Source organism: Monopterus albus, unplaced genomic scaffold (genome assembly GCF_001952655.1).
Source record: "Monopterus albus unplaced genomic scaffold, M_albus_1.0 scaffold7.1, whole genome shotgun sequence".
Taxonomy (NCBI): Eukaryota; Metazoa; Chordata; class Actinopteri; order Synbranchiformes; family Synbranchidae; genus Monopterus; species Monopterus albus.
In genome coordinates, this window is record NW_018127887.1 from 1,439,952 (window position 1) to 1,457,309 (window position 17,358).

At 41.3% G+C, this 17,358-nt stretch overlaps 2 protein-coding genes across 14 annotated transcripts in view; both read left to right on the forward strand.

Annotated features, from left to right (window-relative positions):
• Window positions 1-3,871, forward strand: part of LOC109972826 (pleckstrin homology domain-containing family A member 5-like) — a 65,736-nt gene extending 61,865 nt beyond the window's left edge. For 6 of the 11 annotated variants that reach the window (XM_020622013.1, XM_020622031.1, XM_020622039.1 and 3 more), the window contains 4 exons: window positions 165-298; window positions 1,371-1,513; window positions 1,800-1,881; window positions 2,834-3,870. In XM_020622013.1, coding sequence (XP_020477669.1) covers window positions 165-298; window positions 1,371-1,513; window positions 1,800-1,881; window positions 2,834-2,891 — 417 coding nt within the window. In that variant the 3' untranslated portion in view covers window positions 2,892-3,870. Of the gene's footprint in view, window positions 1-164; window positions 299-1,370; window positions 1,514-1,799; window positions 1,900-2,833 lie in introns of all 11 variants that reach the window. The other 5 variants (XM_020621986.1, XM_020622004.1, XM_020621995.1 and 2 more) reach the window with 4 other exon arrangements.
• A 1,239-nt stretch (window positions 3,872-5,110) lies between these two features.
• The window catches only part of LOC109974521 (zinc finger protein AEBP2-like), a 23,947-nt gene continuing 11,699 nt past the window's right edge, over window positions 5,111-17,358 (forward strand). For all 3 annotated transcript variants that reach the window (XM_020624744.1, XM_020624751.1, XM_020624735.1), the window contains exons 1-6: window positions 5,111-5,643; window positions 6,466-6,676; window positions 6,824-6,931; window positions 7,081-7,267; window positions 7,944-8,068; window positions 11,826-11,893. In XM_020624744.1, coding sequence (XP_020480400.1) covers window positions 5,252-5,643; window positions 6,466-6,676; window positions 6,824-6,931; window positions 7,081-7,267; window positions 7,944-8,068; window positions 11,826-11,893 — 1,091 coding nt within the window. In that variant the 5' untranslated portion in view covers window positions 5,111-5,251. The remainder of the gene's footprint in view (window positions 5,644-6,465; window positions 6,677-6,823; window positions 6,932-7,080; window positions 7,268-7,943; window positions 8,069-11,825; window positions 11,894-17,358) is intronic.

Genomic DNA, 17,358 nt, shown 5'->3' on the forward strand with positions numbered 1-17,358 from the left:
ACTCTAGACAGATGATGACGATAATGAGCATCTAATGAATGCCATTTTATTTCAGCTTCTGTGTCCTTTTCTATTTTTGCTTTATTTGTGAACCACATTATATTCCATTTATATATATTAAATGTGTTATGTGAAATGTTTTTCCTCTGGTTGTGTTTCTTCAGCTTTCTGTGCCTGACAAAGTGCTGATTCCTGACCGTTATGTGGAATCAGACCCGGAGGAGGCTCTGAGCCCTGAGCAGGAGGCTGATAAGCAGAGGAAAGTTGACCGCATCAAGGCCCTCATAGCCCAAAACAGGTAAACACAGCATCAGTAACTATTTATTAGCATGGACAGGTCTGCTCGGGCATTCGATATTGGATAAAAATCCTTTGGTAAAGGGCTATCATGGCTGGTGATCACAGATATTTTCTAACAGATGGCTCTGGCCATCAGGAGCAACTTGTGCTTCAGTGTCTTGCCCAAGGACACTGACATGTGGACTGGGAAGAATGGGAATGGAACCTCAGACCTTCCGGTTATAGGATGGCTGCTCCATCTCCTGAGCCACAGCTATGATGGGAACGTTATGGGGTCAAACAGTAGGACTAAGTTCACATACTATAGATGGTACAAAAGAGCAGAGGTGAAAAGTAACTTACTGAAGTACTGTACCTAAGTACAGTTTTGAGTTATCTGTGCTTTACTTGAGTATTTTCATTTTCTCATACTTCATCATCACTACATTTTAGATAAAAAAATAATGTACTCTGTACATTTAATCGATAACTTTAGTTACTGTTGCCTTTTCAGAATCGGACGAATAAAGCAAAATGCAATATAATCATAGAACTTCATTGATCCCCAGTGGGAAATCCACAAGCTCCTTCACATTATAAGTTAAAATTAGCTGCACCGTTACCAGCTGCAACATTAAAGCGATGAACACAATAATGCATCAGTAACTAAAATCCAATAATATCATATACATTGTGAAATGTGCCACTCTATATAAAGGCTGCTGTTACATTTTTCATAGTGAAGTATATTTTGATGCTAATACTTATGTACTTTTGCTTAAGTAACATTTTGAATCCAAGACTTTTACTTGTAACAGAGTATTTCTACAGTACTACTTACACCTCTGCTAAAAAGGCTACATTTCCTGGCTGTTTTGTCTGTACAGGTACAGCACTAAGTGCCTTTCATGTACAGAGAAATGTCCATGTTCTAATCTCACAGCCACCATGACATTTTATTCTAAATGTCAACCCTCTTGAGTTGATTTAAACGAGAGCTTTTTTTGTCTGTTTATTCAGAAAATGTTTTTAATAAAAGTTTTATGCTGTATACAACAGAAACCATTTTTTGTATTTGTGTGTTCTTCCAGCGTGCAGGGCGTGCTGCCTAGTTTGGCTCTAAGCCCAGAGGAGGAGACTGAAGAGGAGGTTACTGTACAGGAGAAAGAGAAGATGATTAATATCTCCTACAAGCTGGCAGCAGAGGCCTCCAAACGCAGCAAGCTGGTAGCAGGTAGGTCTCAAAAGAGAGAAAAAAGAAGGTGGAGGGGATTTGATCAAAACAATGCATGTGATAAAGCAAACGCTAGTGGGAGCCTGCTTTTAGCGGCTACTACTTTTTTTATTGCCTCCACAGTGCATGTCATTTATCACTGTAGTCCCAGTTGCTTCTTCATTCATCTAATTAACATGAATGATTATTTGTGTTTGTTGGCCATTTAGTAATTAGTTGCTGATGTAATTTGTTTTTGTTATATTGTGTGTGCCTGTGTTCAACATGCTGTTCTGTTTTGTTGCAGTGAAAAGCCTGTCGTCCTCTTCCCCACCCCTTCCACAGTCCCCTAACACGCCCCCTCAGCTCACTGATGGGTCTCACTTCATGTGTGTGTAGTAGCGCCAGTAAGGGCAACAAACATATAATATTCCTTGCCGTTTTGTTTTTGTGATAAGCTTATATGGGATTGTTTAGTGTAGGTCTTGTGGGTGTTCAAGGAAGCTGGATTGTCAGCTGACCTGTGAAAAATATTTGGTTAATAGTTTTTTAATGTTTTAATCTGAATTTGTATTAGGTGTCAGTTAATCATAAATATGGATTATTGCTATTTATTAATAAATGTTCAGAGATGATACATGGTATTTTAGAAGTTACCTGGTTAACTGAGTAACCCTGCTTGGTGCAATACCCCCAGCAGGACTCTAGTTTCTGGAAGGCAGGTGTCTGACTGATGGACATTGTATACAGAGCCGAAGCTGACATTCCCTGCACTTTCAGATGAATTATGTATGACCAATCAACAAGGAGACACTTTTTGCAAAAAAAAAACTCAACTGAGTAGCATTTTGTGCTGGCATGTGACTTTTCTTTATCATATTTTGTCATAAGTTCATATCACATGAGCATCATCAATTGGATATTTTTTCCAAAGTAGTTTGAACTACTTTTTCTAAGTAGCTTTAGTTAACCATACTAGATTTCTCCCTAGAGTAGCTTTGCTGTAGTTCAGCTTCTTTCAGTGTGAAGTAATGGGTAACTTGTAAAGCTACGCTTTCAAAGTAGCTTCCCCAATACTGTTTAGAAGCATAGGGGTGAAAACTCTTATGTGTTTATATGTGAACTGTTTTGCTCTAGCTGCCGTAACCGTAGCTTTACCCAGCACATTGTGTGTATTTCTTGTAGTCTGTGTAGTAACTCACAGCATGTGTTGCCTACTGATAAAACTCCAAAGACTGTAATATTCAGTAGAATTACTGGATTTAGGGAATGCTAGCTGTCCAGTGTCTGGTGTTATTTTTGGAATATAGCTGAACTTTTTCTCACCTTCTCTTTCTGCAGCTCAGGCTCTGGCCTCAGTGAGAACCTATACATGAAGGAAACGGCAATAGAGCCATAAATATACCCCTGCAGACCTGAAGACTTGTGCATGGACATCAGCACAATGGCCTACAGAAAGTTGAACCGCATACTCTGGTGTCCTGACCTCTGACTTCTGCATGCTCACTGTGGCATCCTAAGCTCCTTTGCCATCAACGGCATGTTCTTTGTGACATCTCTGGGGGCGCCACACTCTCTTCAAGCTGCCGAGACAATACAGCTTTGGCCGTTTTTATTGTTGCAGTTCCTTTTCCAGTTTTCACAGGGCTTTTATTTTTATTATTTACATGGTTTTATTGGGTTCTTGTTGGACTGTGAGCCAAAGGGTCTGTGACAATTTCCAGTCATCTTTCACCACATGTCCAAAAACATCTCACCATGTTTTCATATGATTTTAGTTCACTTAAGTCTTTTATACTTCACTGTTTGTTTTTCAGACTTTGGTCATCAGCTAACCATTTGTATTTATCCATTTTTTGTAAAGATCATTTGTTTATTTGAGAGATGAGTATATGAAAGATATACTGTAGCTCCCTCTATGATAATGAAAGGAGGAGCCACTATTTCTGCAGACTAAGATTATAATTGTAATTTCTCCTGTTTCTGGGTTATAATTATTTAAAATAGGATCTTTTGTATTCCCTGTCACGTTGTTGCTGACACTTATGTGAATGTTCTGGCTTAACTCGCTCTATACTGTCTTTTTTTTTGTATTGCTGAGAAATATATTTAAACGGAGAGAAAACAGTTTGGTTCTATTTTATGGAATGTTGGTTTAAAGTCCTAGAAAAAAGATGAGCACATGTAAAAAGCAATAAAAACAAAATACAGGAATAATGTTTTGTGTGTACAAAGTGTAATTATCAGAGATTTACTGTGTATATAACGCATATGGTACAACAGGATGGGTGGATGTGTTCAGAATATGGTTACACACTAGATCTGATTTGAAAATGTTCATAACCCATCTGTTTTATATTATGTTAAATAAATGTTGCTGTTCTTAACAAGTGCCTGCATTGTGTTTGTACCACCCTTATGACCAGCTGCATTTGACAATTTGAGAATAAAACCAAAAATCCCGACTTACTCAACTGCAACATGAGAACTATGCAGTCCATGGTGCAATCCAATACTTTTAGCATAAACTCATGACTGAATTAATTTCAACACAACATGGAAAATCTTATTCTAGATGTTTACATTCAGGCTGTAAGCATTTGTAAACTTTTAGCGTTTAGAATGATAAGATATAATCCAACTAAGTTGTTTGCTTGCTACACATACAGGTGAATATGGGATAATTTGTGACCCGAGTCCCCTCACACTTTAACTATAGCACCATGGCGCCCTCGTGTGGCCATTCTGTTGCTAATGCATCAGTGATAGCGCTGAGATTTCACCTTTCCCAGGGTTTAAAAATAATTCTTAAAGCCCAAGCTGGATAACCCCAGTTCATGTTCACAAATGGTAGTGTGATAATATTTCAATATATTTGTTAATAAATACATTTTGATCTAGATACTTGCAGGCTTTTACAGAAGTCGTTCATTATACCAGATTAAACTAAGCAAATGGCCTGATTGTCTCTGATTGTGGTTGTTTGTTTTTGTTGTTTTTTTGTTTTTGTTCAGCTGAGTCTAGTTTGAGGTTTTTTGTTGAACTGAGTCTGTATGAGGTTTTGTGGTTATGCATCTTTTTGTGGTCATTCTGCATTTATAGTCATTTACATGTTGTGTCATTTGATGGTTACTTCGCATCTACTTGTAGTTAATGTGTGCCTTGTAGTTGTTGAGTCTCGTCTTTTTCCACGTGTCCTTGTAGTTTTGCTTTTTTGTGTGTGGTTTTTCGTGTTTTTCATGTCACTTGATTGACTTCCCAACGAGGAAGATTCAGTCATTTCAAACGGGGTCTGTCCCAGGAGCCCCCTAAGTGTCTTCGGATAGGCCTGTTCAGTAATCCATCCATGCGCATCATCCCTAAAGGAAAGCTCCCTGACCTTGCTATGGGAAACTGCTGTTGAAAACATAGACTTCCCTTTGTAAAACAGGCTGTGGGATTTCGGAAACACATTGAAAGTTTAAATACCAACGTCAGACTTTACACTCCTCGTGGCGCCTCTGACCAATCAGAGGGCAGACAGAGTGACGTAACCCAACCCTCCCTCTGCAGTAAAGCATTAGACTGTGTCACGGGTAAAATTCAATACCGAAATTGTCTGGCGGTCCGTAAGCCGCTGCCGCTACAAAAGGAAATCCCGCGTTGAGTCCTGAGAATGATGCACCGCCTGCAGAAACAGACGAGGGCAAAACGGAGGAAAAAGAAAAGGACCTTAGCGAACAGGAAACAGAGGAGCCTGGCATTAGCGTAGAACCGAAAATGGAAGTGGTGGTCGCAGAGCCCAGCGAAGGGAAGGCCTCTTCAGCAGCAGACAAGGCCGCGACGGAGGAGGTGACAGACGACAGCCCTGTAATGGTCAACCAGGAGGCGACGGCCGCTCCAGAAGGACCGGTGCAAAAACCAGATTCACAGCAAAACCCAGGAGATGTTAACAACGATCCTGCCAACGATAACACAGTGAAAGAGGCGAAGGAGGAGCCAGGAGAAGACAGTCGCTGTTCGGCGATAGACTGTGAAAAGAGCAAAACAGTCTGTGAAGACGGGGAGAAAGCCAGCGTCGGAGGCGCCGAGTTAGGCGACAAGAGGCGGCCGAGTGTGGAGATATCATCCTCCGACGGTGAACCGCTGAGCCGTATGGACTCGGAGGACAGGTTGGTCTCCAGCAGTGTTGGGTGTGAATAGGGAGCAGCAGACAGCCCTGTCTTTACTCCCATATTTCAACGAGTACTGGATAACAATTAGAATGTTTGCATGTTAGTTAGTCAAACTACGCATAATTTGCTCGTTTCTGTAATAAATGTACTAAAGTTAACGTTAACCTATATCTAACCAGCCTACACCTCGTTCATTTTCTTTTTAACTTGCCATATTTTCGAGTTTGCTAGTGAAGCTCGCTTTATTAACTGGATGCAAGATGCCTCACTGGAAAGACGACCTTCAGTATCCTGTACGTGTCCTGAAGGGTTCAGATTCTCCCATCACATGGCTTCTAAACTGGTTCATAGGCTGTGTCCCAAAACTAATGTTATACGGGCCTTAAACTCAGATTTCAAGGTGAGCACAGGAAAAAGTTCCACCTTGACTTTTTAGTGTCAAAACCTGTAGCGAAATCAATGGCCTGGTAATGGAGAAGTTCCCTAAGAGGCACTTGTTGAATGACTGATGAGCAAACTATTGCTTGTGAGCCCTTCAGTTATGTGGATAGCACAACAAATTAATAATAGAGTGCTGGGAGCGTCCAAATGACATCATTGGTTTTGCATGAAAGTGGCATGCATGGAGAATCAGCTGCTGCCTGAAGGCGTTCATGCATACTGACCATTTAATGTGGCTATAATATCTACACCTGTTCTTCACGGATGTGCAAAGCCTGATCCAAGTAGTGAAGAAATTCCCATGTGTTATAACTGTGGAGATGCATTCTTTATCTTGCTTCTTTCTCTACCCACTCCATCATCCCCTCTCTCTCTCAGTATCAGCAGTACCCTGATGGAGATGGAAAGCACAGTGTCCAGTGGACGCTCCACCCCTGCTATGATGAACGGACAGAACAGCACTAGCTCCTCTGGGGCCAAGACGGTGGCTTACGCCTGCTGCTGGGACCTCTGTCCACAGTGCTTCAACTCTAGTCCTGACCTGGCAGAGCATATCAGGGGCATTCATGTAGATGGGCAGAGAGGAGGGGTGCCTTACCTACTCTCTCGGCAGTGTGTTGTTTTACTATGCCCCAATTTTTTCTTATTTTTTTCTTTTACGCTTCTCCCCATGTATTATCTTTTTATTTAATCCTATGACTCCTATATAAACCCCTTCTCTGTCTGTGTTCCTCAGGTGTTTGTGTGTCTGTGGAAGGGTTGTAAGGTGTATAACACACCGTCCACCAGTCAGAGTTGGCTCCAGAGACATATGCTGACACATAGTGGAGATAAACCCTTCAAGGTAAAACTCAGACATGATGTGCTAACCTGTGGTTAATAGAGTTTTGGTTGTGTGTGTTTCAGTGTCTGTGACCATACACTATGTGTCAGTGACCCAAAACTCACATAGCAAGTATGTCATATTTTCTGCATCTTTGTGCTCTGAGGCAGTGTGTAGTTGGCGGTTGCAACGCCAGCTTTGCTTCCCAAGGAGGGCTGGCTCGCCATGTGCCCAGTCACTTCAGCCAGCAGAGCTCCTCTAAAATGTCCAGCCAGGCTAAACTCAAGGAGGAGTTACCCTCCAAGGCTGGGCTCAACAAGAGGAAGAAACTCAAGAACAAACGCAGGTGCTCCCTACGTACGTACCTAACAGGCACACAGACTAACTTTATTTCAAAATGTTTTCACTTTTTTTTGTGAAGATTGCAAGCTGGATGCATTTTGGTAGTGCCTTTTATGCTGTGCTCATACAGATGTTTGTAGGTTCTAACTGCCCACATCTCTTTTGTTTCTGCACCACACATACATTAAGACAGGAGCATATGGTTTTGCTAGGTAGACAGATTGGCACGGTTCTGTATTTTAGAGAACAATGTTTGATTTTTTTCTTGTGTTTTTTAGGAGGTGTGTCTGTGCTCAGGAAGATTCTGATCATTACTGATGAATACTAATAGCTTTCTAGAGGTCAATATTTTTGCAATACCCATTCCCTGTTGATTGCTGTCTTTGTTGCAAGTCCAGGAACTATATGTATCCACTGAGTCTCTTATGTCACAGTGACGTGCAACGTCTGCAGTAACGAGGCTGATGATGGGAATATGTTTTATTCACCTAAATGCACTTATTTATTGTATGACAGATGTACTGTGTATTTGACTGTAAAATGCATTGCATAGGCCTGAGGCTAAACTCTTGAATAAATGGATTTTCTAATAACTTCAAATGTTAAAATATGTTGTGGCCTCAAGACAGAACCCTGCTGTTATATTTATTTGACTCTGCTCTCTTCTGAGTCTGTCCTTCTTCTCCACCAGCGAGGCCCCATGACTTCTTTGATGCTCAAACCATGGACGCTATTCGCCACAGGGCCATCTGTCTCAACCTTGCCACCCACATTGAAAGTGTGGGCAACGGCCACAGTGTGGTCTTTCACAGCACGGTGAGTGCTTCACTACTCATGTATGTCATGTAGTGTTAGCCTCTGGCTACCGGTTTATGGATTTATACACAATGAGTAGCAGCTGGTACACAGAGATCAGGGATAAAAGGTGGCATTCTGATTTTTGTACAAAGTCTTGGAGTTGTACAGGAGGTATTATATTGTAGCAGGAGAAGCAAAAGCCAAAGCATGAACAGCTGACTGTTGGCTTTTTTTTTTTTAAATATGTAAAGACTGTAGTTGATTCTGTTTTATGTTTAAATTGAATTCTGGGATGATTTCTGTATTAAAGAAGGTTAACAGTAATGAGATTTTGGAATGGCAGATTTGTTTTGAAGGACTGCTATTTTTATTTGGTTCCACTAGGGGGCACTCTGCCTCTTGTTTAAGACCCTCAGTTGCATGATTGTGTCATTTTTGCCTCTAAACTGGAGGAATATAATCATCTAGACCTGCTTTCTACCTTTTTCACCCTCACAAACAAACAAAATGCCCTCTTGTTTCTTCTTCTCCTGTTGAGTTTACCTCTAAGTGCCTGCTGTCAATAGCTGCTGCTAAACATTTCAACACTTGATTATGCCTCCAGGTGTATCGTCCTTGAATTACATGAGACCAAACCCCTCAGATCTATAAAAGACAAACTTTTTCAGTTTTCATTTATAGCTTGCTTGCAGAATAATTAAAATACACAACAGAAATGTACAGAACAAAATCATTTTACTGTACAAGATAATTTTCATAATATGATATAAAGTCATTGAACTACAAAAACATTTTAGTTCCAGGTAGACAAAAGAGATTAGTTGATCCAATCGCGACGTTTTAAATTTGAAGTGGGCCACACTGGGTCAGAGATAGAGATGCAGGTTATACAGGCATTTTTAATGCATGCATGTACATTTTCAGCATGCAAACAGAAAACAATTAAGCCATGTTTTGCATCTGTTTCCCATTAAAATTTGTTATACTTTTGCCACTTTGATATTGTAGCTAACTGTTTGGAGCTTTGGACACACTCTGTTAAATGTTCATGTCCTCACTACAGCATTGTTCTTGCTCTCAGCTCAGCCCATTTCCACTCATTTCTGCTTTGCGCTGCTCCTACAAACCTCATCTGCTCATGAGCAGCCAAGACTTTTAAAAGAAAAGCTCAGGGGAAAAAAAGTGAAGATAAAGCTTGGGAAGAGGTTAAGAGAGGTAACTGCAAATTTGGACACAGACTGAGAAGGAGGAAACACCAGCCAGGGGAGGGAGAGCAACAAATGGTGAGAATCTGAGATGTGGAGGAAAAGAACAAGGGAATGAAAGTTGAGTAAAGGTCAGGGTCATGGAATCGGAAGGAGATCTGGCCAGATGGGCACACATTCTAATGCTCTGTAACCCCTGGAGGATTGTGGTGGAGAAGAGCTGCAGTGGTGCGTCAGACCCCAGGCCCCAGTGGACCCTCCCAAGCCTGGGGAGATGAAGCAGAGCCATGGGGGTTCTGTGGAGTTTGGCCAGTGGGTCTGCTGACACACCAGAGTAATCCAGTCATGTTTATGATGGGATACTTTTGTTATTGTGCTAATCTGCGTCATCCACAGCTTGATCCCCTGACACTTGACAGGCACCCAGTTTTAGCAGGCCTGCCCTCCCCCAGATTTAGTCCTGCAGTTTTCATTGCCTTGTTTTGGAGCCACACTAATGTCCACTGTTCACTCCCTGTTTCCTCCCTCCCTCCCTATCTTGGGTCTATAGAGAATTAAAGTCTGTTCCTTAAAACACCATCAGCCTGATGGTGGCAGCATGAAAGTGTGGGGGGTGCTTTTCAGCAGTAGGGACAGAGAGGCTGAATGAATGCAGAGAGGTCCTTGAAGAAAGCCTGCTCCGGAGTGCAGTGCGACCTGAGACTGGTGTGACTGTTCATCTTCCAGCACAACAAAGACCTAAACATACTGCCAAGAAAAGACTGGATTGGCTTTTGTGTCTGAGTGGCCCAGCAAAAACTCAGATTTAAACCCCAGAGAAGATCTGTGGAGTGATCTGAAGATGGCAGTTTACAGATGCTTTCTGTCCATTTTGACAGAGCTTGACAGGGTCTGCCAGAGTCTGTTAAAGCCTGAGATTTTCCAAGTCATTTTTCTCATTGTCATTACTCCTGCTCCTACTGCTGCTTTGCTCTTCCTACTTGTTCTCTTGTCCACTTTAAGGAGTTTTATATCTGAACCATATACTGCAGAAAAAAAGGTAACAACATGGTTAAATTATAGACTTGGCCAATAGTTGTAAAGCTTCTCATGGACAAATGTTAAGGCACAGTTAAGCAGAAGCAAGCCAACAAAAACAAAATTAATATCTGCAAATCTAAATTGAGTATTTCTTCCAAAAGGTTAAACAGTCTGTAACTACATAAATGTGTTTGTGTCCCTTATGCTTTCATCAGGACTTCTTCCAGACATCTCTTTACATGGAAACTTATCAAAATCTGTAGTGATAGCAAAATGGAGTGTGTGCTTTTGTATTATGTTAGCTTAGAGAAAGTATGGAAAGCTTTGTGCTCGACAGAAGGAAAAAACATGACTCTTGAGCATAAAAATATGCAACATTGTTATTTAGCTGAAAGGTGGGAGACTAGGTAAGCAGTAACAGGCGATTAAGAATGATTTTACATCTCTGCCTGTGTCTCTTATCTTGGTGGAGCCTCCTCCCTCCTGTCCTCAAACCAGTTTCCATCAGTGGTGCCGCCAGTCCCTAGAGTCACAAAAATAATTTCAGATATTCATGTGCGTAAGAGAAGTTCTTCACATGTGAGCTAATTCACTTTTCTAAAAATAGGCATTGCTCACAAAAAGGGCCATTTGACACACGAGGTTATAGCTGTGGCTATTTTTAACATTCCTGGTTATTTTTCAACCTTTTCTTTTCCGTACTGACAATATTTGTCTGAATTCCAGACCCGTTTTACTGTAAACTAGCACAGCGTGATGGATCACGTTATGTGTAAAAAGCACCAACTATTCAGGAACTCTGGTATTGTTTTAAGTGTATTTTCACAAGAAGACTTCGCAGTTTGTGGTTGTGTTGGCAGATTATGTTGTGAGCAGTCAAACCAGTTATCAGAACAAAGTGAACACGATGTGCCATGTTTCTGCAGCATACATTAAAGAGTGGGTGTTGGTCTACATCAGACACACATCTGTAAATCACCGAAGCATCTGGTGCTGACATATTCCACAGCAACAACAGTGACTTGGTTATGGTGAGAACTGCTCAGTGTGTACCCCATGTCCACCTTTGTGGCTCTGAAGAATGTCAGCTGTGATAAATGGTTCTCTGTTAAGTCTAGCTACTTGGGATATATCAAACTTTTGTCTGACTTTAAATTTCTTGATCTTACAGTGTGTTGCAGCGGAATGTGGAATAGATCCTGTTGAAAATAGAAATCTCAATGAGCCCTCACATGCATTATTAAGAGTGCTCACATTGGTTATTCGTGTAATGAATGTTTGAAGCATGTAACCTCATTATTCTTTAGTGAGATGAATCTGGGATGGGGGCACGTCTTTGAAGCTGGTTCTGCACAGACTACAGAGAATACTGCAATATTAGCTAAAACTGATACATTTATGCACATTTCATGCCTGTGCCAAATGGCAGCAGGGAAACTGAGACAAACTGAGTGAAATCACAGCAAGAGGACAAGAGTATGTCATTTTCACTTAATATTTCTTCATGTATGTTATAGCCCAACTTATGTTGTGCTTGGTTGTCTCTGCAGGTGCTGGCCAGAAGGAAAGAGGGGTCTGGCAAGGTGAAGGTTCTCCTACACTGGACACCTGAGGACATGTGAGTAAGCTCCCCCTTCTTGTTGATGGTCCTTTTGTTGTGACAGCTCTCCTGCAAATAGTACATTTAGCAGTGTTGTGTTGTTTACTTTGGAACATTTCAGCTGGTCCACCATGTTTCTTTGCAACAGCATCACTAAGCAGAAAAGAAATTAAACAGACAACAGCGGTGAAAGTTTTGATAAGGTATTTGCTGTGGAGCTTAATAAATCTGGGTATTTTTACCAGCATTAAACCAGAAATTGCAATGCACCCTTAAGTGTTTTTATGTAAAGGATTTGGATGCATAATAAGTATGTCCACAAGCCTCATTAAAAATAAGCAGAGATTCACTTTGAGATTTATTTATTTACACTATAACCTTTTAAAATCTCAGTACAAGGAATTCAGGCCTCCACATAATATATATCACAACTAGCTCCTTTGCTTAAATTCCCAGAGCTCTTGTCAAAGGGAGCAGATGACATCAGTCATGCTTATCAGCTTGCATCCTCACTCAGTGTTATGATAACCCACATTCATGCCTGGAACCCTGATTGGGAGAGGACAGGACTTGGGCATTAAAGTTTATCTGTCTCTCCTGGGTCAGGCACTGGTTCTATACGATTTGCTTGGCTTGGTCTTGCACAGATCAACCTTGAACTGGTTCACTGAAGTTTCCTGAAACAGTGGATCAGCATCCAAAATTACTTGGAGGCTGATGTTCTTTTTTTGTCGCTTTCCAATATATTTTTCATCAATTCACAGTTTAAGTAATGTTTATCACAGTAATTTGGTGTAACCTCTGGATGAAATTGTACTAAAAAAATCATAACCTGTTGATTGGGGCATGAGCTGCTGTGCCCATTCCTCACTAGTTACATACCTTTTCCCATCTTAGCTTCAATAGGCTCAGTGCACTGAAAGAAAACCTTGGCTCCACCTAAACCCCAACTCATGTAAGCAGGTCAGCCAGGTTTGGCACTCTGCTTATGAAATGGGTCTATCTATGAAGCAAGAGTGCTTCATAGAGCATTGTGATTCTTAGTAGGACTCTAGTTTAGGGGAATCACATTTCAGCACTCCCACACTCCCATTAAGGAGTTTGACTGTGCAGCCTCTGAAGATGATCAGAAGAGACCAGAGAAAGGAACAATGAAGGAGTGGAGGAAGGGGTGCTAAGAAGGTGGCAGATGAGAAGCTGGCAGAAAGAGGTAAAAGGTGAATAAAGACAGGAGGGTGGGAACAAAGTCAAAGGAGACAAAGAAGAGGTTGGAAAACAAAGAAAAATGTGTGTAGTGAAGGAGCAAAGATGGCACTCTGCAAAGAAACCCAGATGATGCATCGTAAAGAAAACTGTGGCTGACAGCCATCGATGAACATTCCCTTGTTCTCTCAGGCTTTTGCTGTTGCATCCTCCCATCTTTCCACCTCTTCTTTCCTTTTCTCCTGTTTGATTCATGTCTGTAGTTTCCTCCACGACCCACATGTGGGAGTTTAATCTTGTGCATAGAGAAATAATGAGGGAAAGGGAGAGGAAGAGAAAGCTGAAGTTTGGTGATCAGGAAAGACTCGTCAGATTAATTCCAAGCCAAGAGACATAGATTGAGATTGATACTGAGACTCAAAGACACATAGTCAGAATGGACGGGGGAAGGAATGGGGTAGACAGGCAATTGAGAAATGGGAGTGGGAACAAAATGGCCGTGGGAGAGAGAAAGGTGGAGAAGAGGCAGAATGATGAAATTAGAGAGGATGAATGATTGGGAGAGAAATAACAGAAAGGTAGAGAACAAGAGTGAGGTGCCTTTTGCTTTGGTGCATGCAGGAGTTATCAGACAGTGACATTAACGGGTCCTATATTTGCCTCACAACAGGCGAGTGCTTTAGACACACATTATCAGTCTGAAGAGGGCCAGGGAGGAAAATAACTGTGATATCTTTAACTGTGAAGGTGGCTGTGTTATCTCCCAACAAATAAAAGCTTACCATTTTATCACATGCATAAGTATGCACAGTATGTATGCATGAATTCTTTGTTTTTTCCATCTTTTCTTACATATATGCATATAACTGACTGTCCCTCAGTTACTGTTGCTATTTCTGTCAAACTCTGACTGTTTACGCCATCGTGTCCGAGCAAATTCTCAATCATCCAGGTCGTAGTATGCTGAAAAAAAAACGTAGAAGAAATCATCTAGACGTAGTTTTAGGTAGTTTTCTGTTTATGCCATCCCATCTGAGATTGCACATACGCGGTTTGTAGTGGTAAGAGACTAACAGTATTTACCAACCAAAATTCTTAGCTTCATAGCATAGAAATGGTTGGTTCTTAATATTAAACTAAGGAGACAAAAGAAGCTTTTCATTTGCGCATGTGTCAGTGGTGGTGGCAAAGCATGTAATACTGCTCTTTCACTTTTCCCATACATTCTGCATTAAGCTGAGACAGCACTGTGCTTGGATTTTATAGCCAGAGTCAACCACTCTCACCTTTTGAACCTAGTCCTTTTACTGTTTTAACTGGCATCATGTCTTTTGTCATAAAATGTGAAGTTGCGCTAGCAGTGTAGCTACTTCTCAGAGCTCTTATCGTAATTCCATGAAATGAAAATGCAAACATGAGTGACTGCTGTTTGAAGTAATTTTATTACAAGAGGCTTGGTCATGAGCTTGACTGCTAGTGCTAATGCTAGCTGGTACTCAAAATTTTTGAGGGGACGCAGGTTTGGTGTACCAAAACCAATCAATGTGCTTCCCGTCTACCTTGGCACAGGCTACTGGCATCTTTTGTAACATATGTTGCTCTGCTTTTTATCCAGCTTTAAAAGTGCAAACCAAATCACTAATGTTGTATGACCTCTTTCTGGCAGAATCTCATTGTTCTTTGTGGCCCAGCACATGACAGCTAGGTGTCACCTTTGCTGTAATACAGGGATTACCCATGGTCCCTGACGTTTTACTGTGAAACCAACAAGGGAAATCCTCATTTTACTTCTAAATTGGTATAGTTGATTCTTTACACACTGTGCTTATAATGCTAATGATGGGGTGTGAAGAGCGGACATTTAACCAATCACGAGTGACTGCTGTGCGTGCACACACCTCCTCCCCCTTGCATTCCTGGAACTTGATTTTAGTACTGCCTCCTGAGGGGCGCTGAAATGTAGCTCCTGGAACGCACCTCCAAAGTGGGCACGCAACAATGGAAACAAACACAGAACACGTTATGGGCTTTACTCGCCTTGACACATTTTGGTAGGTTCCTATAATGGAAAAACCTCTTTAGTTACTGGGCTGCAAACCTTTTGAAATCCACACAAGCTGGATAGAGCTGCTAATTTTAGCATTAAATCTGATACTGTAGCTAGTAGTAGGTAGTAACTACTTACCTAGACATGCTAGCAATTGCAGTTTACAGCAGAAAAAGCATTGTTTAGACAATTTTATTCATTTTACTTTCTTTTTTAGTCTTTCCAAAATCAAAAAGACACCACCCTGTACACTCTTTAAATGTCAAGTATGTCTCTTACTAGTGCGTCATGCACACCACTTTGGTATGTGGAGGAGTTAAAAGTTAATATTTAGTCTGACTCAGCGTAATGTCCTAGTATGACAACATAATGTCCTAGTATGGTGCTCGTTTAGCCATTAGTGTCCATCAACATCAAGGTGTACGTGTATGTTTTTCAGTCACTGAGTCAATGATTAGCTATGTGAATGTGGGAAGTCATGTTTATTAATGCTGGAGCAAACCATTCCCATTATGTATGACACTCATTAACTGTATTTGGATTAATGGGTAACTGAGTAACTTGAACCTGCAGTTCACTCAGGGTTTTTTTTTTTAGGGGATTGGGTGGCAGGAGAATAACTGCTGTCTGATCTTTGAAGGATGGGTAAATGGATTCCCCTGTATGCTGTCAAACGCTTAAGAACAAACAGCGGATACACATTAGGTGACGGTGGACAACTCGAGCCACTAGATCCTTACTGACATTTTAGACAAACTACATGATGCTTCACAGGTTTATCGCAACCGAAATAACCTTGGAATTCGGTTGCGGTTTACTATGACCTGGATGACTGAGAATCTGCACAGATATGTTCACAGGTTTATGTCTAAAATTGTTAATAGCTAGTTTTGTAATTTTTTTTTTCTCTCAATGCTTTGTTTATATTTAGGCAGTTACCAAAGCGCTCAATGACAAGTCAGTGGGGTTCCCATGAGTAGCAGCGTTTCACTCTTTGGCCATATTGCCCAATGTGCACACAATGTAAAAAAAAAAAAAAAAAAGGTTTATTCTTAATTAGACTTAAACCACATCAGTTTTTGAACAAAATAGACATAATGAAGGCAATTCCAGGACTCCTCGTACAGTCTAAGCTTTTGGTAGCAAGAACTATTGGGTAAACCTGACATGTAATTTCTGGGTTGCAAGCGAGAGCAGACGTCTTTACTGCTCCTCTTGTCTGTTCTACACTTCAAGTCTTTGAACATACTTTACAACTACTAAAATGCGTCAAAGAGGGAAAAGAGCTAATAAATCAGAAGCGACTGAGCATATGGAGGCAGAAGAAATATATCACAGAGCGGCGCAAGTAATGGACATTGTGGATCATCAGAAACAGATGTACATCGCGCTGATGAACCAACAGCAGGAAAGCTTCAAAGGCTTCGTGCAACTAATTGAGACAAACAAGAGATTCGACGACATGACCAGAGAAATACAGGAGATAAACGAGTTTGCAGTTTACCCAGCAAGAGGTGGATGTGATTAAAGCTGCCATGGGTGAACAGAAAACACAAACCAAGGAAACGAGGGATCACGTCTACAAAACGTGTGAGAGTTTAATAACTATAACGGACAAAATGGAGTATCTGTAAGCACAGTCCAAGCGAAAAAACTTGATCTTTGAGGGAATCAAGGAGACAACTGGAGAAAGCTGGTCGGAAGCAGAATGTAAAGTGAAGGAGATTCTGAAGAATAATCTGCAAATTCATCAAGAAATTGAGATGGATCGGGCTCACAGAGTCGGGGAAACCTTCGGATCGTGGTCCGAGGGCGGTGATGGTAAAGTTGATGAAAGAGAAAGATAAGGCACCCATATTGCAACAAGCAAAGAAGCTTAAAGGATCCAACATTTATATAAATGAAGATTACACCGAGTCTGTGAGGAAGAGAAGAAGGGAGTTGATGCCGAAGTTAAGGGAGGCCAGGGAGAGGGGAGACATCGCGTTCCTGAGGTATGATCGACTAGTGACAAGACCTCGGAACAAGGAATCAGGACCCAGGACCAGCTCGCCCAGGATGCCAAGACACGGAGATGAAGGGGTTGCTGGACCCTCAGATGTATGAAGAAGAAACACGCAGGTATATTGATATCTGCGACGGCAGATGAGCGTTTGAACCAACAACAACAAGCATGACCCATGTACGGAATGAGGCAAGTGATTTGTTACAGAAGTTAATAGATTTTGAGGGA